Genomic DNA, 26,166 nt, shown 5'->3' on the forward strand with positions numbered 1-26,166 from the left:
TTTATCTAAACTGACATGGAAGTCTTTTGGCTTAATAGATAGTGCCCTTATCTGAGTCCGAAGCTCAGGGTTCAAGTCCCACCTTGGGACTTGCTGGCTATGGAAGGAGGTTCAACAGGCTGATGATAATCAGTTTAGTAATCCTTCAAACTATTCCCCAAGGGGGAAATGTATGTGAAGATCAAAACAAATAAAGCCAGCATCAGTGAAGTAGACGTACAGAAGGACTCCATTATGACTTTCTGATAGAGCTGTCTATTTAACCTATTACTGACCTTTTCCTATCCCCTTTAATTATTTTATCTTTTAGCCCTTTTCGAAAACTGAAGTAAAAACGAAATATGCCTGTAATAATTTGTATCTGTGTTAACGTCTCAAGTTGATGGCAATTCGTTGGAATTGACAAAAAGTATATTGTATGTAAGTTCAGAAGTATGGAAAGGGCGAGAGAAAAAACAAAGATTTTGCTTGAGGCCTTTTAAAAGCTAGTATGTATTGTGCTTCCACTATTACATTTGTTTGGGTATAATCATATCTAAATAACTTCTGCAAATTGAAAGTTATGACATTTTAAATGGACACACATCTCATCCCAAAAGTAGGTTTATTAACTCAATAACACTCTCACGCAGGTTTATTCGTTGACAATATTTGGTGAGTGGTTTTACGATGGAAACCTCAGCGCAACAGTTAAGGCCAATTCGCCTGAATGAATGAACGAGCGAATGAATGAACGAATGAATGAAATGACTGAGCCTTTCCACGGTTGCCCGGCCATCTCGGGGCTCTTGAAGGTTGGTTGTTGGAAGGAGAGGAGCTGGGAGCCAACACAAGGAAGGGAAGTTTGTCCATATAAGGAAGGGATGGGGCCGGGCCGACAACACGCAGCAGGCTCGGGCGCCCCTCCTCCTGTTGCTGCACTTTTTGCGAGAGAAAAAGGAAAAGGCAAAGTTTGTGTCAATAAGAGTGAAGCCGGCTCGGTGGGTCAGCCAGCGGAGTTAGCAGGGCCTCCCGGCCGGGACAGGCAGAGATGATCTTCACCGCGGTGTTGATGCTGAGCAGAGCCCGCGGGCGGTGAGGAGAGGGCGGAGCGGGGCTGAGGATGTGAGTGGGTGAGTGCGGCCCCGGGGGCTGGGTGCTTTTATTCACGGAGTGAGTGACCGACCGGCCGCTGTGTGAAGAGGAGCTCGGCCCGGCTGTTTTCTTTTTGCTGCTGGAAGAAGCTGATCATCTTTTCCATTTACACCGCGGGGGCCCCATGAACTGAAACTGGACAAAATGGCGGCGGCGGCGGCGGCGGGGGGGACCGGCAGCCGGGCGGCGTTCACCGGGGACACCGGCAGCAGCCGCGGCGCCGGCAGCGGCAAGAGCTCGGAGCCGAGCGAAGAGCCGGGCTCGGCCCAGCGGCAGCTCGCCCTGTACAGGAAGCACCTCCGGAAAGTCAAGAGCGTCGACTTCGACGCCTCGGTGGAGAAGGAGCCGAGTCTGGAGCCCCATCTGCCCGCGGCCGGAGCCGAGCAGCCCGCGCACTGCGGCACTGCCGGGGCAGCGGGCTCCGGCTACAGCGGCTCGGCCGGAGCCATCCTCATGGATATAGGCCCCCCCTTCAGGTAAGGAGCTGACATCCTTCCCCCTCCCTACTCCGGGCAATAGGGAGGTCAGGGGAGGGAGCTGGGGCATGGAGGCGGGGGGGGAGGGGGTCTGGGTCAGGGAGTGGGGAGGTTCGGGGGGAGTGAGGGGAGGTTCGGGGGGAGTGGAGGGAGGATGAGTGAGTGAGGGGAGGTTGGAGGGGAGTGGAGGGAGGATGAGTGAGTGAAGGGAGGTTGGAGGGGAGTGGAGGGAGGATGAGTGAGTGAGAGGGGAGTGGAGGGAGGATGAGTGAGTGAGAGGAGGTTGGAGGGGAGTGGAGGGAGGATGAGTGAGTGAGGGGAGGTTGGGGGGGAGTGAGGGGAGGTTGGGGGGGAGTGAGGGGAGGTTGGGGGGGAGTGGGGGGAGGATGAGTGAGTGAGGGGTGGTTGGGGGGGAGTGGAGGGAGGATGAGTGAGTGAGAGGAGGTTGGAGGGGAGTGGAGGGAGGATGAGTGAGTGAGAGGAGGTTGGAGGGGAGTGGAGGGAGGATGAGTGAGTGAGGGGAGGTTGGAGGGGAGTGGAGGGAGGATGAGTGAGTGAGGGGAGGTTGGAGGGGAGTGGAGGGAGGATGAGTGAGTGAGGGGAGGTTGGAGGGGAGTGGAGGGAGGATGAGTGAGTGAGGGGAGGTTGGAGGGGAGTGGAGGGAGGATGAGTGAGTGAGAGGAGGTTGGGGGGAGTGGAGGGAGGATGAGTGAGTGAGAGGAGGTTGGAGGGGAGTGGAGGGAGGATGAGTGAGTGAGAGGAGGTTGGGGGGAGTGGAGGGAGGATGAGTGAGTGAGAGGAGGTTGGAGGGGAGTGGAGGGAGGATGAGTGAGTGAGGGATGGTGGGGGGGAGTGGGGAGAGGATCAGTGGGTGTGAGGGGAGGTTGGGGTGATTTGGGAGGGTGGGGGAGTTGAGGAAGGATGAGACTGGGGGAAGAGGGTTGGGGTGATTGGGGAGGGGGAGGTTCAAACCGTCCTCCTCAGTCAATGTAAACAGTGGCTGCTGTGTGGGGCTTTTACATCTAACTCCCCCATTCAAACAGCCTGATGTGTTTTTTTTGGAGATGTGTCTGCTCTGCTCAGGGCCGCTTCCTGGACAGATTTGAAATGTGCTGTCGGTTGTGGGATCGTCATATGACCCTGTTTGATCTTTTGAAGAACCAACCGTTCCCTGTGTGTGTGTCCTGTTTTGAATCATGTTTATTTGGGAAAATTGGCAGAAATGGTATTACTGAGGCTGAGTCAAGAAATTCCTACGGTGTAGGTGCAGTGCAGGACTTTGTAACATTGGACGGTAGTGAAACCTGAGTCATTGCGAATGCTGGAGGGACAAATGGATCGAGAAGTTACTGGAAGCTATAGTTTTATGAATTTTGATAAAGGGACGACCCACCCCAAAAGAAAAAATCTGTCCACGTCTGTCACTCTCTTCACATTTTACTTTTCGCCTGTGGGCTTAAGCAGCCCAGTAAACTGCTTATAGCACGTGAACTGAGGCACGCGTTTTAGTTTTAGTTCTAGTTCTGATATTTTGGGTTTTGGACACTAGGCGTCTTCACATTTGTCCCTTCGAGCGCAGAGTATGCGAAGACATGCCAGACACCTGGAGCCTCTTTAGAATTTGAAATTAGATTTTTTTTAGGTGTAAGGTTTATATGCGAGCGAGGTAATTTGTTTGTATTCACGTATGAGTTTAAACTCTGTAATTGCCTAATCCTAATTTAGGTGGTGGTTAATGTTAGATCAGTAGCAGGCTGTGCCGTCTTGTAAAATATTTTCGTTTCAAACTGCAGCTTGTTTTTACATGATTTTATATTATTTTAACTGAGGAGAAAAAAAAGTATTGAGACGCTTCAGAGGCGTTGTCAAAAGTGTGTCTGGGTAGAGGATAGGTAATGCCCTCCAAACAGTGGGTTCCAAAGAGAATCCTAAAAGAGGGGGAGATGGAAAAATTGAGGGAATTGTGGTACGATATACAGGGGGTGTCACATTAAATTTAATCTCAACATTTGGAAATTAAACGTGAAATCTAGCCAACCTCGAGTGCTGCACCTGAATTTGTAGAACTGCAGTATAGTTGGAATAGTGGGTTTTGGTTTCCTAATATCAAAATTGAACATTTACTGGCAACTTTCTACCAGCGTCCTAATAATAGCAATTATTATAAGATATTTTAATACTGCAAGAGTAGCGTCATAACACTTGGTGGATGGACTTGTAAATTAGAAAGGAATTTGCTTTGACCGTTTTGTTAACGTTTCATAAAACTTTGCCTGTTCCTAGCTTCTGATCGTTACTGCAGTTTTTAAGTTTACGACTTTTTGTACTCTTATAATGTATTTTGAATTTTGGTAATATTTTTGTTTGGATTGGAAAGGTGGGGAGAGAAAAAATTCTGGGTGTGAATTGAGGTTGCCTGTGAATAAATATTGACCATTTGTACTCTTCAGTCTTCATAAACTTTCTTGTGGCAATTTAAGCAAATATGCAAGTTTTCCTTGTTAGATATTGTAAATAGGTAGGGGGCAGTATTTTAAAAATTTGGGTTAATTCCTAATAGAAAAAATGATATGGCTATATGCATATTTTTGATTATTCTGGGACCATAATCCTACAGAGCTAGTATGTTTTGTCACATGCTAGTCTAACCCAGTTTCTTTTTCTCCTGAGGACATTAGTTTCATTACAAACGTTGTTTTGAGACAGTTTCCTGTTGCTAGACAATGCAAATACATCTATATTTGCACACCCTGCTTATTTTCTGCCCTCCTTTTCTTATCTCGATTTTGGACTGAGGTATGGCTTCATGACCGGCATCAGGCCTAATCAGACATTCTTCATGTGACCTCCAGAGAGAATATCTATTTGACTGGAGATTCTCATTGACTGATGCTAAGCTGACCAACTGTCTGAGGCCCTCGGACGTATTCAAAGAAACTGCCAAACTTGGGGTGAAATAACTGGTCCAAAACATTGACTGTCTCTTGTCAGCGGCTTGTTTACAAATCAGAAATAATTTGAAATTTCTGTTCAGCAGTTCATCAACTTTGGTTTGCAATCGACATTACTGCCAAGTTGATTTTTGGCATGTTCATGATTGGCCCTCCAACAGCAGTCCCCAAAAGAACACCATTGAATAGTACAATGAACAACTTCTATGCAAAGTGTCAAAACTTTTTTTTACAATGTTACGCTACTGATTGTGCCGAAACACTTGTTAGAATCTAACTGACTTGCAAGGCAAATAGTGTCCTCTCTGAACTGACTAGCACCATTACTACACATCACATGTCACCATCGCCATCAAGCAAAAGGATAACATTAATCCATTTCAGTATGCTGCTTGACAAACTTCAAAGCTGGTGGTTACCCAGATTTTCTCGCCCAGCCGTATGACCATCAAATTGAGACTGCATGGTTGGTCTGCTCATTGGAGGATCAACAAAATGAAAACTGTACAACATTAATTAATAGTTGAATGTGGTGAAAGTGGAAGCCTCCTCTGTCATTATTGAATTCCAAAATGATTTTAAAGATATCAGTTGCACCTCAGTAATCTGTTCTCAATGGAATATAAACCGTGTCTATGGAACCTGTCCCCCTAATCTTTTAAGATCTGTTTATCGTTATAGTGGAATCTGTGCTGTAGCCCTTCCAAATCCATGGTTCATTGTCCAAAACTGAACATGGTACTCCAAATAAATGCAAAGTAGTGCAGATGTTGGAAATCTGAAATAAAAACAGAAAATACTAGCTAAACGCAGGTCTGGCAGCATCTGTGAAGAGAGAAACAGTTAACTTTTTGAGTCCATATGACCCTTCTACACTTCTGTAGAAGGGTCATATGGACTCAAATAGGCATGATGCACTCTAGCAACTTGCCAACGCTCCTTAAACAGCACCTTCCAAATTTACAGTCTCTACTTAGAAGGACAAAGACAACAGAAGCAGGTGAGCACTACCACCTGCATGTTCCCCTCCAAGTCATGCACCATCCTGACTTGGAACTATATTGCCATCCTTGAATGTCACTAAATCAAAATCCTGGAGCTCCCTACAGCATTATGGGTGTATCTGAAATAGTTAAAGAAGATTATTTGCCACCACCTTCGAGGGTAATTGGGGATGGGCAACAAGCAATGCCAACATCCCATGAAATAACTTGAAAGCCGATCCATCCAGATTTGTGAAAGAGGTTGCAGGCGTTTTCTGCTTTGCAACTGGCTCAATGCTAGATGTTCAGCTACGTTGTCCTTGACTTAATATTGTTAACAGTTATCAAGTATAATCTGCAGTTTGTATTATACGCTGGTCTGAGTTTTAGCACAAATGTAACTGGTAGGAACTTATGTTATATGAGATTGTAAGTGACATAAGAGCAGGAGTAAGCCATTTTCCCCTTGAGCCTGTTTTACCATTAAATTAGATCATGGCTGATGATCTACATCCATGCCATTTCCCTTTATCTCCGTATTTCTTCTCTTTATTATCTAAAATTGATTTCAATCTTGAATATACTTAATGGTTGAGCCTCCAAAGCCCATGGCATTAGTTCGAGAGAGAAAAAGAAATTAGTGCTATTTTGTTCCTTCTTCATTATTAAGAGATAAAGAAATATTTGGGGGGAAATCTCAATTGCAGTTTGCATTTAAATTATAACTTCTAAAATATTGAGACTTTTAGTAGTCTTTGTGATCTCCTCTAGGGATTTACTGAATATAAATATTTGCAGAGTCAATGTGACCTCGTGTAAAAGTGACTGGGAGTTGAGTATTGTTGGATATGTTTCATTATTGATTTGACTGTATTGAAACCACACAAAATTGCTTTTAACATGTCATGTTACCAATGGGAGATATTACGCAAATGTGCTGTGCTCCCAATGTAATCATGTGATAGGATGAATTTTAATAACTTGCTTTTAGCAAGAAAAGTCTGGTTGAAGACTGAACATTTTCATGTTGCTGCTATAACATGTCTGATGTACTTGTATGCTGCAACTACATGTTTCAAGAAGGAAAATATTCCCAATTCTTTGAATTTTCAACAAGAGCTGATCTCATCGTGGAATTTAAGAATTCATAATTCTCTGAACGTTCATCTTTGGAATGGCCTTTTTAGACTTGACTATTTAATAAAATACCTCATTATTCCTTGAAAATTAGAAGGGAGAAAAACAATTAGTTTGTTGATCTTTCCTGAGTCTTGTATTAGTAATATAGGGATATGGAGGAAGGTGCTACCCTGAAAGTCCTAGTTTTCATCAAGAGGATTCTGTGGCCTTATTGCTTCCTTATAAATTGCTGAAATTATAGAAATCATTTCTCAAAAGGATAAAGACAAATAGTGGGCAAGGGTCTAGCAGATGGAGAACAATATTGATAAATGTGAGGTCATCCATTTTGGTAGGAATAACAGCAAAATGGGCTGTTATTTAAATGGTAAAAAATTGCAGCATACTGCTGTGCAGAGGGACCTGGGTGTCCTTGTGCATGAATCATAAGAAGTTGGTTTGCAGGTTCAACAGGTAATTAAAAAGGCAAATGGAATTTTGTCCTTCATTACTAGAGGGATGGAGTTTAAAAACAGCAAGGTTATGTCAGCTGCATAAGGTACTGGTGAGGCCACACCTGGAGTACTGTGTACAGTTTTGGTCTCACTTGAGAAAGGATATACTGGCACTGGAGGGAGTGCAGAGGAGATTCACTAGGTTGATTCTGGAGTTGAGAGGGTTGGCTTATTAGGAGACATTAAGTAGATTGGGGCTATACTCATTGGAATTCAGCAGAATGAGGATAATTATGGAAACACAAGATTATGAAGGGAATAGATAAGAGAGAAGCAGGGAAATTGTTTCCACTGGCAGGTGAAACTCCAACTCGGGGGAATGGTGTCTAAGGGGAACAGATTTAGGATTGATTTGAGGAGGAACTTCACACCCAGGGTTGTGAATCCTGAATTCTCTGCCCCATGAAGCAATTGAGGCTACCTCGTTGAATGTTTTTAAGGCAAGGATCTACATTTTTTTTGAACAGTAAAGGAATTCGGGGTTCTGGTGAGTGGGCCGGTAAATGGAGATGAGTCCACAAAAAGATCAGCCATGATCTTATTGAGTGGCGGACAGGCTCCAAGGGCCAGATGGCCTACTTCTGCTCCTAGTTCTTGTGTTCTTAGCTATGTGGTTTTCTGAAGCATTATTGCATTTTAACTTCATTTTCCTCCTGCACATTTTCCAGCTTTCCCAAATTTAACTCATTTTCTCATTTGTCTGTTTTCTTGATTTGGTCTTGCTTAGTTCTGTCCTGGCACTCACACCATTAATTTATCATCTGCCTGAGCTGATTAGACTTGATTCTTAGGTTTATTACAAAACTGCAGTTACACGTGAGTCACTTATAGCAATGGAAAAATGAGGATGCAGGAGGAAAAGGGATACTTGTGTATTGCTCCACAGTTGAGACACATGCATAGTCGTGATTTTTTTTTTGTCTCTTGCCAATATATACTAAAATTTAAGTTGTTTTATTGTGTATGCTTGGTATGAGCACCCTGACAGTTTAAAAAAATCTTGTTCTTATGATTACTGTACTAACCACAGCACAAAATTAATTTTGAAATGCTTGATTTCAAATAACTTAGTTTTTCACACCTCTTTAAACCAATATGACTTATGGAGAAAATCATTCAGTACGATCTCTTTTAATATACTGATTGTTTTCCCATTTTTGTCTTCTCCCACATTTCTTTTAAAGTGATTCTTGCTCAGGGATAATGCCACAGGTGCTGATTGCCATTTTATTCAAATAGTATTGCTCAAAATGAGGGATATTAGTTTATTCTCCCATGGTATCATACCAATCCAAAGTTGCTTTTAAACATCTGATCTTTATGGCTGAAGGTGTGAGCAAGCATTCACTCGACTTAAAAAAAAATTGAAGTTGAACATAAGAGGAAATTTGACAGCAGCTTAAGCTTGACAGTATAAAATGTCACAAGCACTTCCAAGTTCCAGAACCTTAGAGCAGGTTTGCTCATCCCAAAACTGTAAAATCCTGCCTGAAGCCAAAGGACTTCCCTATTGTCTGCCCCTTGCCTGCTCCAATTCCCATAGCAGGTAGGATGGAATCATTCTGGCCTTAATGTTTGAGCCTTGGTTGTTTTCTTGTGACTGACATAAATGGGTAATGTAGTACCACCAAGTATGTTGTCAATACCTCCTTAGACCCAGGAAGAGAAAAGACAATATAAAATCCAATTCAGCAAAACCTTTTGAAAAAACTATACAGGTTGATTAAGTACGCCAAAAAAAATTCTAAACAAGATACTTACAACTTAAGGTGCATCATTCAGAACTAAAAACATCTTGTACAATTAAGATCAGAGGACTTTGCCTTGCTCCCTACATTCTATCCTTCTGCACAATTTGAGTATCATTTATCCAAAATGCTCAGTTGATTGCATTCTGGGTAATCTTTGTTTTCGGGTACCATATATAAACTTGCATTGCAATAATTTAATTCTAGGCTAGCTATGGTCTAAAGTAAATAAAATGGCTAGAAAAGTAAGATGCATGAATAGTAAATACAGGGTCCCTGTAGTTTTCTTTTCTAACATTTTCCCTTGCAATTTTTTCTGGTGGACAGTGCAGACAAATAAATAGTCCTCCTGTACTAAAAGTGCAGGTTTTGGATATGTTTGGTTTTCAGATCTATGAATAAAGGATACTTGACCTGTACTAATTTATACACTTGTTTCACCGGAACAGGTCTTCAGCCCTTGAATATTAAAACCTATATCCCGTTTTTAACCCTTCAACTGAATTTGGCTATCAAAATTTACCTTGTTACCTTCAAAAGTGTGGGATCATGTACCAACCGACTCAAAAACAGTCTCTTCCCAGCTGCCATCAGAGTTTTGAATGGGTTTACCTTGCGTTAAGTTGATCTTTCTCGATGCCCTAGTTACGACTGCAACGCTACATTGTGCACTGTCTCCTTTCCTCCCCTATGTACGGCATGCTTTGTCAGTATAGCACGCAAGAAACAATACTTTTCACTGCATGCTAATACAAGTGAAAACTAAATCAAATTGTGTCAGTCCTGTATCTCCAGTAATTTATAATAAAGTTTAAATCCAGTTTCTTTAGAAAGGGATCCATGGAATGAAGAATGCCATAGTTCATTGTGATGAAGCCCAATGTACTAAAACCATTTTATATTCTGGACACCATATATGGTTTAGTGATTCTGCTATTGAACTTAATTCTTCATAATTAGGTTTCTTAGAATTCCTCTGGGGTTTTCCTCCATTAAGAATTGTATCTTTCCTCCCATCACTTCATGTGACCAGAAAGCAAAAAAGTAGTAATTTTCAGACCTTTTACATCATCTATGTAGTGATGGAAGGGAAGATATCATTTTCGCTGGAGGAAAACCCTGAGGAATTCATCCGATTGAAACTTCTAACACATCTATTTCTGTGAAGAATTAAATTCAGTTGCAGCTTTGCTAAACCATATATGGGGTTTAATACCTAAAATGTTGTTCTTACATTGACCGTAGTTCTTAATGAATTTTCTTCATTTTTGTGGATCATCTGTTTTTCCTTTTCAAGAATGGTAAACTTTTTGTGTAATCGGTGCTGTATTACAATAAAGGAAAACTTTGTTTACTAAATATGATCAGTAGATTAGAAGTGGGTTATAGGATATAAAATTTATCCCTCCAGCTTTTTGTGAACAGTTGTTTAGAACATTACAGAACAGTACAGGCCCTTCAGCCCTCAATATTGTGCCGAGCTACGTCCAGTGCCGAGATCAAGCGACCCTCTCCCTATAATTCTGGTGTGCTCCGTGTGCCTATCCAATAACCGCTTGGAAGTTCCTACAGTGTCCGACTCCGCTATCACAGGCAGCCTATTCCACACCCCAACCACTCTGAGTGAAGAACCTACCTCGGACGTCCCTCCTATATCTCCCACTATGAACTTCATAGTTATGCCCCCTAGTAACAGCTACATCCACCCAAGGAAATAGCCTCTGCATGTCCACTCCATCAATTCATCATCTTATAAACCTCTATTAAGTCGCCTCTCATCCTCCTCTGCTCTAAAGGGAAAAGCCCCAGTTCCCTCAACCTTTCTTCATAAGATCTACCCTCCAGACCAGGCAGCATCCTGGTAAAACCCCTCTGCATTCTCTCCAATGCTTCCGCATGCTTTTTATAGTGAGGTTTGTTTCTGTGAAGCAAAGTGTATTCCAAAACTAGTATGAATTTTGTAGAATGTAGGGGCATGGCAGATATACGATCCTTAGTTAATAAATGTGGTGAGAGCTTTTAGTTCTTATAGAAACCCTATGGTGCAGAAAGAGGCCATTCGGCCCGTCAAGTCTGTACCGACCACAATCCCACCCAGGCCCTACCCCCCCCATATCACTACATATTTACCCACTAACCTACACTTCCCAGGACAAACACATTGTATATATTCTATATTGTACTTAATTGACTAGTGAAGTCTTTGAAAAGAGATCTTCTGATCTGAATGGAATTTTATGTTGCCTTTTAACTCCAATTCTGGTAGACTAACTTCTGGCTGTTTAGAGCAATAAAGGAGCTGGATTTAGTTGCATGAACAACAGGAGTTGGCTTGTGACACAAATTAACACAAAGTGGCTTAAAATTTGTGGTGCGAGCATCAGCACAATGGCTGCCTTTTACTTAATTTTGGTGTTTGCTTTTTAAAATAGGTTTAACAGCCTGTATATATTTTGATGTTCCTAGCTCTGGATGGTCTTATCACAAATTTGTTTCCTGCTGTCCAGTTACTCTACACTTTTTTGGAGTCTATTGGTTGGAAACCAGTGATATTGGAAATCCCCAGCTCAAACAAGCAGGTGTACTTTGTATTCGTTTGGGATCAGAGGCATCCTGCACAATATCCTGCTGACATTCTGAAATGCAGGACATAATTTGTAAAAGGCAGCCATGAAATTTGAATTGGAATCAACTGTGGTAGTTGATGTTAAAGAGCGCTAGTAAATAAAAGGACCCTTGAAGATAGGGATGGCCAGACCTTTGGGAGATATTTAGTGCTTGTAGGAGGCTCCCAATCCCAGAGGAATGGCAGACTCTGTGGCACCGGAAAGACATCTGAATGCCTGGCTCGTTATAATGTTACCAGTAGATGCTTCTGTTACTGTTGTGCTTTGGGGTGGCTCCGTCTGAAAGAAGATATGCTAGGCTGATCAGCTTGGCTTCATAGAATGTATGGTCAAACATGCCTGCAAGCATGACACCGAAGCACAAAAGTAATCGCAGTCAAAGTTTTCAACAGATGCACTAGCAGTGGAAACTTCAACACGCTTGCACCAAAGAGCAACCAGCAAGGAAATCGGCTAAAGTAAATGTTGGACCCTTAGAAGATGAGAAGAGGGGGATTTAATAATGGGAAACAAAGAAATGGCCGAGGCCTTAAATAAGTTTTTTTTTTGTGTCAGCCTTCACGGTAGAGGACGCAAATAGCTTACCAAACATTAACGGTCGTGGGACTATAGGGAGTGAGGTCCTTAAAACGCTTACTATTACTAAAGAGGTAGTGCTTCGTGGACTAAAGGTAGACAAGTCCTTGGACCTGGATGGAATGCATCCCAGGGTACTGAAAAATGGCAGAAGTAATAGCAGATGCGTTAGTAGTAATCAAAATTTGCTGGACTCTGGGGAAGTGCCGGCTGATTGGAAAACAGCCAATGTTACACCGCTGTTTGAAAGAGGAAGTAGACAAAAGGCGGGTAACTACAGGCAGGTTAGCCTGTCCATAGTTGGGAAAATGCTGGAATCCGTCATTAAAGAAGAAATAGTAGGACACCTGGAAAAGAATGGTTCAATCAAGCAGACACAGCATGGATTCGTGAAGGGAAAGTCGTGTTTGATGAATTTACTGGATTTTTATGAAGACGTATCGAGTGCAGTTGACAGAGGGGAACCGGTGAACGTGGTGTTTTTAGATTTCCAGAAGGCATTCGACAAGGTGACTCTGAAAAGGTTGCTGCAGAAGATTAAGGTATATGGAGTTGAGGGTAAAAGTGTTAGCGTGGATTGAGGATTGGCTATCTAACAGGAAGCAGAGAATTGAATAAATGGGTACTTTTCTGGTTGGCATTTGGTGACTAGTGGCGTGCCGCAGGGATCGGTGCTGGGGCCTCAACTGTTTACCATATACATAGACAATCTGGAGGAGGGGGCTGAGTGTAGGGTAACGAAGTTTGCTGGTGACACAAAGATGAGTGGGAAAGCGAATTGCATGGAGGGTGCGGAAAGTCTGCAGAGAGATTTGGATAGGTTGAGTGAGTGGGTGAGGATCTGGCAGATGAGTATAACGTTGGCAAGTGCGGTTATCCACTTTGGAAGGAATAATAGTAAAACAGACTGTTATTTAAATGGTGAAAAATTACAGCATGCTACGGTGCAGAGGGACCTGGGTGTCCTTGTGCATGAATCACAAAAACTCAGTCTGCAGGTGATCAAGAAGGCAAATGGAATGTTGGCCTTTATTGTGAGGGGGATGGAATATAAAAGCAGGGAGGTCTTGCTGAAATTGTACAAGGTACTGGTGAGGCTGCAACTAGAGTACTGTGTGCAATTTTGGTCCCCTTATTTGCGAAAGAATATATTGGCCTTGGAGGGAGTGCACTGAAGGTTCACCAGGTTGATACTGGAAATGAGGGGGTTAGCTTATGAGGAGAGATTGAGTAGATTGGACCTGTACTCATTGGAGTTTAGAAGGCTGAGGGGGGATCTTACAGAGACATATAAGATAATAAAGGGGTTAGAAAGGATAGAGAGGCAGAGAGATTCTTTCCACAGAAAGGAAACGAGAACTAGAGGACACAGCTTCAAAATAAGGGGGAGTCAATTTAGTACAGAGTTGAGGAGGAACTTCCTCTCTGAGGGTAGTGAATCTCTGGAATTCTCTGTCCATTGAAGAGGTGGAGGCTACCTCGTTGAATACATTTAAGTCACAGGTCGATAGATTTCTAATCAATAAGGGAATTAAGGGTTATGGGGAGCGGGTGGGTAAGTGGAACTGAACCACTTTCAGATCATCCATGATCTTGTTAAATGGCAGCGCAGGCTCAAAGGGCTAGATGGCCTTGCTCCTATTTCTCTTATGTTCTTATAGCAGCTATAACTAGCCTCCAAAAATCCCTATACCACATTACTAAGAGCAGATCAAGAGCTAGCCACGACTCAAAACGTACTCTGGTAAATAGTGATGACATTATAGAAGGGGGCCTGGACTACGAGTATGGATCCAGTCCTGTGCTTCATGCCATACATTCAGCTCATGCTGCAAGAAGTTTGGCTAGCCCTGCTGATTTCAAAACGAGGTCTATCACATGACAAATTCTACACAAAAGCTGTATTGTTCTTGTATCTGAATGACATGTAAAATTTCAGTGGTGTTTCCAAAGCCTGAGGCTCACCTTCGATATTCAGAGAGATGCAGATAACTTCAACAGGGCTAAAGTGCAGCCTTAGATGGGTTGCTTTATAAAACTTCTCAGATTTCACTTGGCTGAATGGGGTTGGTCAGTTAAACATCAGAACAAACCAGTGCTGAAATTCTGATGCAGAACAGAGCCCTTAACTCTTGACCTGGAATGGTAACAGAAACCTTTCTGCATATTGTTTGACTCTTCTCAGATATTCCAGTAAATTATATTACTGTAGATGGGAATTCAGTTTAGTGTGGAATAAATAATATTCAATGGCTTGGGAAACAAGTGGGAGAGTGACATGAGATTAGGTGGTTTGTACAAACGTGATGGACCGAATGGCATTCGAACTATTCCTGAGCCACTTCTGTAGAAAGTGCAGTACGGTATGCTTTTGCTGTGAGAAAATATGCTGCCTAGTAGCCATAGGCTAGGACTTTAAGAATGGGGCCTATGTACTGGTTGTTTTTTTTTTCAGCATTGCTTTAAATTTGGTTTCATTCTTTGAGATGTTTTGACCAATAGGGTAAATAGGACCACCTTCCTCCTGTACTGCCACCTCTACACTAGTAGTGCTGGGATTTTCTGTCATGTTCCTGTGCTTGGGTGAAAACATTGCAACAGTTTCTTTTCACTTAGCTCCTTCCTTAACTTTAATTTGCATGTGTTCTTAATACCAATATGTCCTGAACGAATCCACTGTTGCACCTGAAGCTATGCTAATAAGTTGTTCTCAGAAAATTGGATGCAAAGAACAACATTTACATTTAAGTCTGTCTGCAGCGGAATTGTGCAATTTGTCGGCCCAAGACTATTTAGAATCCAGTTTGGCTATTTTGATTGTTAGCAAATAAAAATATCTAACAGACACTATTTGCATATTGATCTCAATAGTGATCAGCTGTCCAGCAGTGCACATGTGTTTCTGATCATTGTGTGCTTTGCTTTGAGTCGTAGAATTCAAAAACAACTTCTTCGCTGCTGTCATCAGATTTTTGAATGAAACCTTGCATTTAAGCTGACCTTTCTCTACATGCAAGCTATGACCATAATATTACATTCTACAGTCTCTTTTTCTTCTCCTATGTCCGGTATGTTTTGTCCATAGTGTGCAAGAAATAATACTTTATACTAATACGTGTGACAATAAATCATAGACTTTTATTAAGTAAATGCATACAAGTGAAGTACATTTACTTGTATCATTTGGGTGCAGGCAAGACATTTTCTGTTCAAACATGCACTACTGTCTTTGTGGCCACACCTGTGGCTGGTCAGTAATTTTATTTATCAGCAAAACCAATCACTAGCCACTTTTTTATGGCCAAATTCCACTACCATTATGCCCAACAGTTATGGATTCCAGACGTATAACCACCACATAGTTACTGTCCCTCTTCACATCACAAGTATCTGCTTTGCCCCACCTCCCTTTCCCTCTCTTCTCTCTCTCTCTCTCTTCTTCCCCCCCCCCCCCCCAAATTTTCTCAACTTTATGGTAGGAAGTCATTGCTTTGGTTGTAATTTTAACTGCACTGAAAAGGGCCTAACATCCATTAAGGATAAGCTTGAGATTCTACCACAGCCGTTTATAGCATATTTTTGTATCTGGTAAAAGCCAAACAATAATTTAAGCATTTGAACTCTTTTTTAAGAGGATTAACAAACAGCTGTCCTATGTTAGAAAATGCTTGACTGTAAACATAATACTGCATTTTTTATCTTTGAATAGAAAGGCAAGATTAAACTGCACATTGCTCAGTCTAGAATGTATGGTTTTGAGGCATAAGATAGATTTTGAAGCACTGAAAGTAGCAAAGATGAGAAACAAGACTGAATGTTATGCGGAAAGATAAACTATATATAACTGAGATAGTAAAAAGGTAACCAAAGACAGAGGAGATGATTGAATAGTCTAAAATTACGAAAAAGGTTAAGCAGCTGGGGGTTTATAAGAGTTTTTTCTAAGATCATGAAAGGAAATAATATGACAATGTAGTTGCAGATGCTCAACATGATGAGAGTCGAGCCACAATGGGAAGATCATGGATTAGACAAATATTTTGGATCGTTTTTTATGAAGGAAGAGATACATTTAGGGCGGACAGGACAAGAATGCAAGGATAGCTAGAAGATTGAAATCCAAGGTGGAGAGAGGATATCTCCTTGAGGTGGGGAGATTCGGTGAGATAATAAAATAAGGATTATTTTAAAATAAGATGATTAAAATAAGGATTAGAAGGCATAAAAGACTTGAGGAAACATATTATCAAAGAGACCAAGGTGGAATCTTGCCTTTTGTAGCCATCAGATAGTGGTAGTTTGTTTCTAGCTGATTGTGACAAATATAGGCAGACAAAAACTTTGATAAAGGGCAAGGCATCTCCACCCCCTAAGAGAAGCTTTGGTAAAAACCAGGATGTCAATGTAATTGTCCACAGGCCTTGCAATGGGCATGTTCACAAAAAAACTGGCATTCTTGGTTAGCAGTGCAGAGGTAATGGTAATTCTTCTGACAGTGGGATGGGAAAGAAGGGTGGGAAGGTTATCACCATGCAGCTGTGCTTGCTGAGAGAGTGGCCTCTTTGAGGTTACTGTTCATAATGGAAGCTTCAAGCCTGGGGTTGTGGGAAGGAAGACTGATTAATTATGAATTAGTGGCAAGATATCTTGGAGGGGAGAAATGAAAAGGAATGACTACATGACAGGTAGAGTTTAGGGAGATGAACATTACAGTTCAGTCTAATTTTAAAAAAGTTGATATTAAGAGCGTAGTACGAGGAACAATCTGCACATGGGGCGAACCGGGTACAATGCTGTATAGGGAACTTGGGGTCATTCTGGGTAAATGGGTAAAGATGGGTGAAATGGTATGCCTCGTTATCTTGAGCTCATTTGAACTGCATTTAGTACATCTAAGCATTAACCATTTTGTTTACGCAGACAAGATGCGACTATTATCTGAAGATCTGGTAAAGCTGATAAAAGTATTTGATGTGGTTAGCCTTGCTGAAATGTTCTCTGCTATTTCTCTCAATGCTGCACAATGGTGTCATTCTTTGGTTTTTATAAAAAGGTCAGATTTAACATTTTTAACAAAACAAAGAATGCTGTATTGACTATTTAAATTCAACCAATAGAAACTGTCTGAAGTTTCACAGATGGTTTCAGTAGGTTGAACAATGTCTAGTTGTCTGCACTGTAAGTGCAGAAGTTGTTTGTTTGCCAGTAATGTGAATCCTGGGTGGAGTTAAGGTGGTGTGACAGATTTTAGAAGATATAGATCAGTTTGCCCTGCAGGGAAACAGATGGGCCTCTTTCTGATACTGTGCTGCATAATTGTAACAAATAGCCTTTTTCAAAGGTGAGAGTTATCTACCTAAACAGAGTGGATTACTTCCCACCAGAGTGAAATGTCTGTGTGCACATCTTAACTGAATTAAGTGACAATGGATAATTTTGTGAACTACAGGTTTTCTTGGATTATCAAGATATGAATACAGAATTCCCCCATTTGTAGTCTTTCAGTCATTAAACTGCCTTTGAGCCTCTTTAATGATTGCTTGTGTAGAGCATCTCTGAATCTGGAAGAATCCCACTATTCTGGTATCAAGTGAATTAAGTAACTTGGCTTATGATTTAAATATATTTATCATATTTGTGTTGATGCAAAGCAATTTGAGGACCAAAAAAATTTGTAGCACAACCTGGGAGTTGGCACCAATCCTGTATGCATCGAAGTTCTACATAGTGTGTGGGACCTCTCCACAGGCCAAACTGCACTATTTTCTCCAGAAATAGTATATCTGCAATTTTGTTTCAGCGATGGTGGGCTTGTTTAACACCCAGTATCGGGGGGGGGAGGGGAGTGGTAGCTCTGCACGTGTCTCACACTCCAACAGAACTGTGAAGTGCTGACTCCGCTGTCTAAAAAATTCTTTTGGAAAATGTAACTTCCTTTAGTGGATTCAAGGCGAAGTTCAGTTTTGAATGCTGATTTGTGAGTAGTTAAGTGTAAGTAGTTAACTAAAATTGACATCCCATCTGTTCCTCTAAATTGCTGTTTGGAAGTTTTGTAGCTTTCATGTATTTTAACTGAAATTGCATTATTGATTTTGTTTCTAAATAGAACTCATTTTGAAGTTGACGGTGTGCATGTAGTGCTTTAGCCCAATTATATTTTGGCAAATTGTTATATCATTTTTTTAGGAAAAATTGCTTAAGTTAGTTGTGTGCTTATTTTCTGTGCCTTTTTTAATATTCTCAATATTTAGTTTTAGACCAGATTGAGGGTTACGTTTTGTTTGTGAAATTTTAGTTTGTTGATTTGCTGCAGAGTATACAAAATTCCAGTACATAACAAAAGCTGGCTGTGTATAATCTTCCATGGAAGAGATGATTTAAGCCAGTGTTGACTTTTTGTGTGTCATCATCCCTTTCACCTTAGTCATTTTAATTGGGACTGACATTTAGCATTACTGAGGGAATGATGCTGTTGATCAGATAAACCCAGAACCAAGGTCTTGTCAGTTGCCTTGGATAGACACAAATCCCATGAGATTATTTAAAGAAGGGCTGGGGCTTTCTTCCATTGTTTTGACCAACGTTTATCCATCAACTGATATCCCACACAGCAGTTTGTGAGCGTTTATTTATTTAATTGCTGTTTGTGGGATCTTGCTATTGCACAAGTTGGCTTCTCTAAATTAGAGCACAGACTACTGTTAACTTTTTTCTTTTCTTTCATCTTGTAAAATCTGAGGGAGTGAGTCTATAGACCACTTTAAGATATTAAGATATTACTATTAATTTCTGGAAATGTTTAAACATTCTTGTGTGTGCAATTTGAATGAAGTGCATGTGTTTACTTTTTAAATCAAGCTGCAGCATCTCATTCTTGGTTTTGATACATGTTGGTGTGGAACATTTCATGACTTCCAATTGGCATGAGGATCTGCAAGAGCTATTGAACTCTTGTTTTTCAGTTGACTACAGCTTTTTTAGCAATCTTTGCCTCCAGAGTTGTCAAAATGAGGCAAACACCCAGTCACTTTTTTTCTGTTTGAATGAAGTTCAGTTTCATCTTTGCTAGGACTTCATTCCCAAACACATGGCTGTCTTACTATTCCTCTGGAACAGTTTACTTTCTTTCATTCCGATTTTATGTCTATTGTTTTAAAATTCAATCTCTGCTATTTCAAAATCTCCCCTGCCTCTTCTGTCTCCAACAAATTCTGCAGCAACTCTGGAATCGATGACTGAGTGGTAATATCAGTTGACTAGTAACCCAGAGGGCCAGGCAAAAGAGCTAGGGACATAGAGTTTGACCCCACTATTACAGCTGGTGGGATTGAATTCAATTAATAAAATTTTTATTTGTGACCACTGTTGTTTTAAAAAAAAACCCATCTGGTTCACTAATAAGGAATTCTCCCATCCTTGCCTGGCCCACATGTGACTCCAGAGTCACAGCAATATGGTTGATTCTTAACAATCTTCTGCAATGACTTAGCAAGCCACTTGGCTCAAGGGCAGTTGGGAATGGACAACAAATGCTGGCCTCGCCAGTGTTGCCCAAGTTCAGCAAAATAAAAATTTCAGAGGAATCTCAAAACTGTGCAAAGAATTGTGATGTTTGTAGCTGTTTTCACTAGTTGGAGTGTCCAATTTGAGCTTTTGTTTCTTTTGACAATTTTAACTTGATAAATCTTTCTCTTGGCCCATAGCAAATTGAGACCTCTGTCCTCCCCTCAAGTCAGTCTGCTTCACTCATACCAGTTGTCACCCAATCGAGTTTGTCCTCATCATGTCCTGAACTTTCAACCACAGATTTCACTGCCTATAATTTCAGTAACTTTGCATACCAGAACTCTATCTGTAAACTACTCCCTCTGTCACCACTTTTATTGATCTTTTAAAAGCCTCTTGAAAGCTCATGCCTTTGATCAAAAGGTTAGTCGTTTTTTCAGGCTGTGATACTAAAGCTGTTCTGCAGAGGGTGTAGTGGTATTGTCACTGATATTAGCAATCCAGAGACAGTTTGTAATGATCTGGGCACCTGAGTTTGAACCCTACAATGGCAGATGGTGAAATTTGAATTGGATAAAATTCTGGATTAAAAGTCTAATGATGCACAAAAACCACCTGATTCACTAATGTCCTTTTTAGGGAAGGAAATCTGCCACCCTTAGCTGGTCTGGCCTTTTCGTGACTCCAAATCCACAACAATGTGGTTACAAGTGCCTTTCTGAAATGACCAAGAAAGTCATTCAGTTGTTGTATCAAATTGCTAAAAGGAAGTTAAAGATTGAAGTCGGACAAGCTGGAACTGACAACAGAGTTGGAGATAGCACAATGATAAATAGGCAAGAGGGAGTTGCCCTTTGCCCTGGAGTCCTCAACGTTGCCCCAAAACTCCATGAAGTCTCATGGCATCAGGTCAAATATGGGCCTCCTGCAACTTACCCAGGAATCCCCCACCTACCCCAAGGCTGGCGAAGGCACAGGATGTATTCTGGATGGGCAGAGGAGGGGATGCTCCAATGTTGGGTAGTATACAGGGTATATCCATTTAACATGGGTGGGAGGGGGGAGAGGAGGAAGGAGTCCTAGACTATTTATTCTTAGTTTAGCTTTAAGGAGTTTGTACATCCTAAGACTATACACTCCTAAAATTGAAAGCAGGAGTTCGTAAAATAGTTCAGTAATCTGTTTACTGTCGCTGATTTCCCCTGGGGTATTTGGTCTAAATCTTACATTTACTCCTTTGGAGTATAAAAGAGTCAAACTGCAAACAAATGTGTTGGATAGGAAATGGAGCATGTTGCATTATTGCAGGGGCTTGTGTTTACTGAAACAAATGAGGACATTGCATATCTGGTTGAATTGATGCATTTCTTTGCCCTGCAGCTGTAGAGGAAGGACAAATGGATAGATTTGTTCTTAAAAACACAGCAGCTTGTTTTTATTCACAACTGGAGCCACTGCTCACTGACAAATTTGTTTTGGCTAATGTTTTGAAAGCATTGCATAGAATTTCAAAGAACCGTTTATTAAAGAGCTAAATTGTAATCTCCAATTAAGCAAATTTAGGGTGTAGTTCTTTATTGGATGATTGCTATTTAACTGCATATTCCTATGCAGTTTTACATTTCTTATTAGCACGGTAACTGTTTTGTTAACTTAAAGCCACATCTCTTTATATCATGAACTGTATTCCTCTGTTAAAATACATTGCAAACAATAAATTTCACATTTAATCTGCCTTATTTAATATATCATTTGCATACCATTTGTAAGATGAATGCATGATTTTTAGTGATATTTTAGAACAGAATCATGATTTTGAAGTAACATGTATTCTGTACTTGCAAGTTTTTGATTTTTTTTCTCTAATGCTTTTTCCCCATTTATCTTTTCCTTTTTGTGTGTGGTCAACCTAGCTTGTAACAAACAAAATGCTGATATTTTCAGAAGTGCACAACGAGAAAGGTGTGACCTTGACTTCCAATCTAGATTTTTGTTTTGGGTGACTTGAATTAGAAAGTATCCTGCAGAAATCACTGACTAGCTGCATGTACTAATTTTGATCAATGATGGCTTGCACAGTATAGGTAAATTTACTTATTACATGATAAAGTTTTAGAAAAAATTATTAGGGATAGGATTTATAGTTATTTAGAGAGTAATGAATTGATTGGAGATAGTCAGCATGGTTTTGTGAAGGGTAGGTTGTGCCTTACTAACCTGATTGAGTTTTTTGAGAAAGCGACCAAAGAGGTGGATGGGGGTAAGGCAGTTGACGTGGTATATATGGACTTTAGTAAGGCGTTTGATAAGGTTCACCATGGAAGGCTTCTGCAGAAAATGCAGATATATGGGATTCGGGGTGATTTAGTTAATTGGATCAGGAATTGGCTAGCAGATAAGAGACAGAGGGTGGTGGTTGATGGAAAGTATTCGTCATGGAGTTCGGTTACAAGTGGTGTGCCTCGGGGATCTGTTTTGGGGCCACTGCTGTTTGTAATTTTTATAAATGATCTGGATGAGGGTATAGTTGGGTGGATCAGTAAATTTGCTGATGACACCAAAGTCGGAGGAGTGGTAGATAGTGAAGAGGGGTGTCATGGTTTACAGAGAGACTTGGACAAGTTGTAGAGCTGGGCCAAGAGGTGGCAGATGGAGTTTAATGCGGAAAAGTGAGGTAATTCACTTTGGCAGGAATAAAGATGTGTAGAGTATAGGGCTAGCGGTAGGACTCTGAATAGTGTTGATGAACAGAGGGATTTAGGTGTATGTGTACATAGATCCCTGAAAGTTGGGAATGAAGTAGATAAGGTAGTTAGGAAGGCATACGGTGTCTTGGCGTTTATTGGTAGGGGGATTGAATTTAGGAGTCGCAGCGTCATGTTGCAACTGTACACAACTCTGGTGCGTCCACACTTGGAGTATTGTGTGCAGTTCTGGTCCCCACATTATAGGAAGGATGTGGAGGCATTGGAGAGGGTGCAGAGGAGGTTTACCAGGATGTTGCCTGGTATGGAGAGAAGGTCCTATGAGGAGAGACTGAGGGATTTGGGGTTGTTTTCGTTAGAAAGAAGGCAGCTAAGAAGGGACCTTATTGAAACATATAAGATGATTAGAGGTTTAGATAGAGTGGACAGTGATAGCCTTTTTCCTCGGATGGAGAAAGCTAGCACGAGGGGGCATAGCTTTAAATTAAGGGGTGGTAGATATAGGACGGATGTCAGAGGTAGGTTCTTTACCCAGAGGGTGGTGAGGGATTGGAATGCCCTGCCTGCTGCAGTTGTGGATGCGCCTAGTTTGGGGGCGTTTAAGAGATCCGTGGATAGGTTTATGGATGGAAAGGGATTGGTTTAGGTTAGAGGGTCATTGCTTTTTTAACTGGTCGGCGCAACATCGTGGGCCGAAGGGCCTGTTCCGCGCTGTTATGTTCTATGTTCTAAAGAAAAACTGCAACGTTCAATTTTATCAAAGGTGATGGGGTCCAAGGAGTCACAGTTTGAGCATAAGAGATAAACCTTTTAGGACTGAGGTGAGGAGAAATTTCTTCACCCAGAATGTATTGAATCTGTGAAATTTATTACCACAAAGTAGTTGAGGCCAAAACGTTGTGTGATTTCAAGGGGAATTAGAAATAGCACTTGTAACTATAGGGATATGAGTGAGATGGTGGGATCAGGGTCTTGAATTTGATCAACCATAATCATAGCTGAACAGGCTCAAAGGACCATGGGGCATAGATCAGCTAGCTAGTCAATATCTGTTCCCAAAGGTAGGGGAGCCTAAAACTAGAGGGCGTAGACTTAAGGGGAGAGATACAAAAGGATCCCGATGGGCAATTTTTTCACACAGAAGGTGGTAAGTGTTTAGAACAAGTTGCCAGAGGTAATAGTAGAGGCAGGTACAATTTTTTATTTTATAAAGCATTTAGTTATAACCTTACTCATTATAGAGGGATATAGGCCAAATGTGGGAAATTGGGACTAGCTTGGGGGACTTAACAAAAAAGATGGTGTGGACCGAAGGGCCTGTTTCCATGCTATAAACCTCTGTCTCTATGACCAAATAGCCGCCTCCTGCTTCTATTTTCTATGCATCTTTCTAACCTGCACTTAACTAGTTTACAAGCAGCCACTTCGTTGAACCATCAGACTGTCACTTAAATGTATGTTTGTTGTGGCTGCAACCATTTAGCTGACGGAATATTGAAAGTTAATGCAGATGATAAAGCGAGTGACAGTGATCTTGCTATTAGTAAACATTGCTTTGGCAAGCAGCCTAAATTAGTGCCCTAAATGCTGAGCTCATCAAAGCCCATCAGTGTGTTAACTATTATTGCAGTACTGTCCTTGCTCCATATTTAAGTGGGAATGAAAGACTGAATTTGTTTTTTATGACGAAGACAATCATCTCACAACTGTACCTAAGCTGATCTAGATCCTCTTTGTTTGGGGGGGTGGAAAAGAACATGTACAGCCTTCGATTATTTCCTCTGTGAATTGGAGTCCTGAGATACATGTATATAACATTCATGAATTTGATATAGTACACAGCATGTATGCTGATATGTGATTGGCATGCATCTCCTGATCTGATGTTCAGTTTCAGAAAAAGGAAAATTTGGGGGTTCTTGCCTCATTTGTAAGGATTTTGTTTAGAATCATCAAATTTGATCTGTGAGAGCATTAAAATGTGGAATAATTATTTTTGAGGTACGTTGGTCTTTTATTTAATTCATTTGTGGGACATGGGCATCACTGGCTGGCCAGCATTTATTGCCCATCCCTAGTTGCCCAAAGGCAGTTGAGAGTCAACCACATGTGGCTCAGGAGTTACATGTAGACAAAACCAGGTAAAGACGGCAGATTTGTAAACCAGATGGGTTTTTTCTGACAGTGGTTCTGTGATCATCAATATCTGATTCTTAATTCCAGATTTTTTTTATTGAATTCAAATTCAGCCAGCTGCTGTGATGGGATTCAAACTGGGTCCCTAGAACTTTCACTGAATTTCTGGATTAATAGCCTAGCAATAATGCCACTAGGCCATTGCCTCCTGCAGTCTGCATAAATGCCAAGTTTCTTCTGAGGTTTATGACCAGCAGCGCTCCTCAGCTTTGCTTCTCAGTTCTTGGGATTTTCTTTGTCATTTTTATTTCCTCAATCATCCAGTCTTTCAAATTTAAATAAAAGCATTTGTCATACCTTCTTCATCCTTCAATTGTGGCAATCTTGGAGTTTATTCACTTAGTGATAACCTATTTATGTTTATTGGTAATTCACTAAGTACGAACATCATTGAAGGATTGTGGGACATGTACAAACTAAATTAAATGGACTTCATTAGGAATTTGTATGATTAATTTATTAAACAAAATAATTAACCTCCCATTTTTCATAACTTTGTATTTGAAGTTCAATGTGATTTTCAGTGCTGCTACCAAGGATGCTATCTACTGTTTTGTGGCAGTTCTTTGTAAAAGGACACAAGAAATTTCCTAGTTTGGGTAATTTGGAAATACTTAATTGTAAAGAGTAAAGTCAGCTTTAGATTCAATATCTTATAGTGTGAGGTCTGGGGGAATCTCTAAAAGGTTTTCAAGATGCATTAGATTACCTTCATAGAATTTACAGCACAGAAATTGGGTATTCAGCCCACCTGTTTATACTCCACGAACTTTCTTTTACTCTAAATGCCTCTTCCCACACTGGCTCTTTATTCTTCTTGCCACCCCAAATATTGTGCTTGAAGCAACTTTATTAAATATTGATCAGGACACTGAATACTCATTTGCTCTTCAGAATAATGTTGCTACTTTCAACTTGTTGCAACTTTTTTGTAATTTTATGTATGCTTTCCCAAGTTTCCTGCTGTTTTTAGCCCATTTAATTTCTATTTTGCGAGGAATGAGTGGTCTTGTTGTTCCTATTGCCTAAACAAGCCACCTTACACCAGGTTTAAGTCCTATTTCCAGTAAGAATTGATAAACTTTGACAAAGGGTCATCTGGACTCAACGTTGGCTCTTTTCTCTCCTTACGGATGCTGTCAAACCTGCTGAGATTTTCCAGCGTTTTCTCTTTTGGTTTCAGATTCCAGCATCTGCAGTAATTTGCTTTTATTAAGAATTGGTCATACATAGGCCTGTGAAATTCAAATACTACATTGTGAGAAAGATCATATTGCTTGCTTACAGGTGAAATTATGGATCCAGTGGACCTTAAGAATGGAGGTTATTGTTTACTAAAATGCTGTTTCTAAAATATTTCTCTTGTTTATAGTGGAATAGACATTTGCAAGCTCAGTAGTTTTGTGCCTTTTCTCTGAACAGTTTATAGAACATCTGTCATACTGGGCTTACTAAGGTAATGCATTAAGCATAGTTAATTCAGCATGGAAACAGATTTGTAGTACAGTGAACTCTTATTTAAAGGATATGTTGGGCTGGGGCAGTACTTTCACTTGGATTGCAGTAAAATAATATAAATTGTATGCATATTTCATAGCTATTTCTATTGCGGAACTGCAATCATAAGATT

The 26,166-nt window shown here is 40.9% G+C and overlaps 1 protein-coding gene across 2 annotated transcripts in view; it reads left to right on the top strand.

Moving 5' to 3' along the window:
• The first annotated feature begins 902 nt into the window (after positions 1-902).
• map3k1 (mitogen-activated protein kinase kinase kinase 1, E3 ubiquitin protein ligase) overlaps positions 903-26,166 on the top strand; it is a 119,489-nt gene continuing 94,225 nt past the window's right edge. Inside the window, exon 1 of one of the 2 annotated variants that reach the window (XM_080186140.1) lies at positions 903-1,610. In XM_080186140.1, the coding sequence (XP_080042266.1) occupies positions 1,279-1,610 (332 nt within the window). In that variant the 5' untranslated portion in view covers positions 903-1,278. Of the gene's footprint in view, positions 1,611-3,216; positions 3,277-26,166 lie in introns of those variants that run through there. The other variant, XM_080186149.1, reaches the window with a different exon arrangement.

Source organism: Carcharhinus amblyrhynchos, chromosome 1 (genome assembly GCF_965287045.1).
Source record: "Carcharhinus amblyrhynchos chromosome 1, sCarAmb.v2.hapA, whole genome shotgun sequence".
Lineage (NCBI taxonomy): Eukaryota > Metazoa > Chordata > Chondrichthyes > Carcharhiniformes > Carcharhinidae > Carcharhinus > Carcharhinus amblyrhynchos.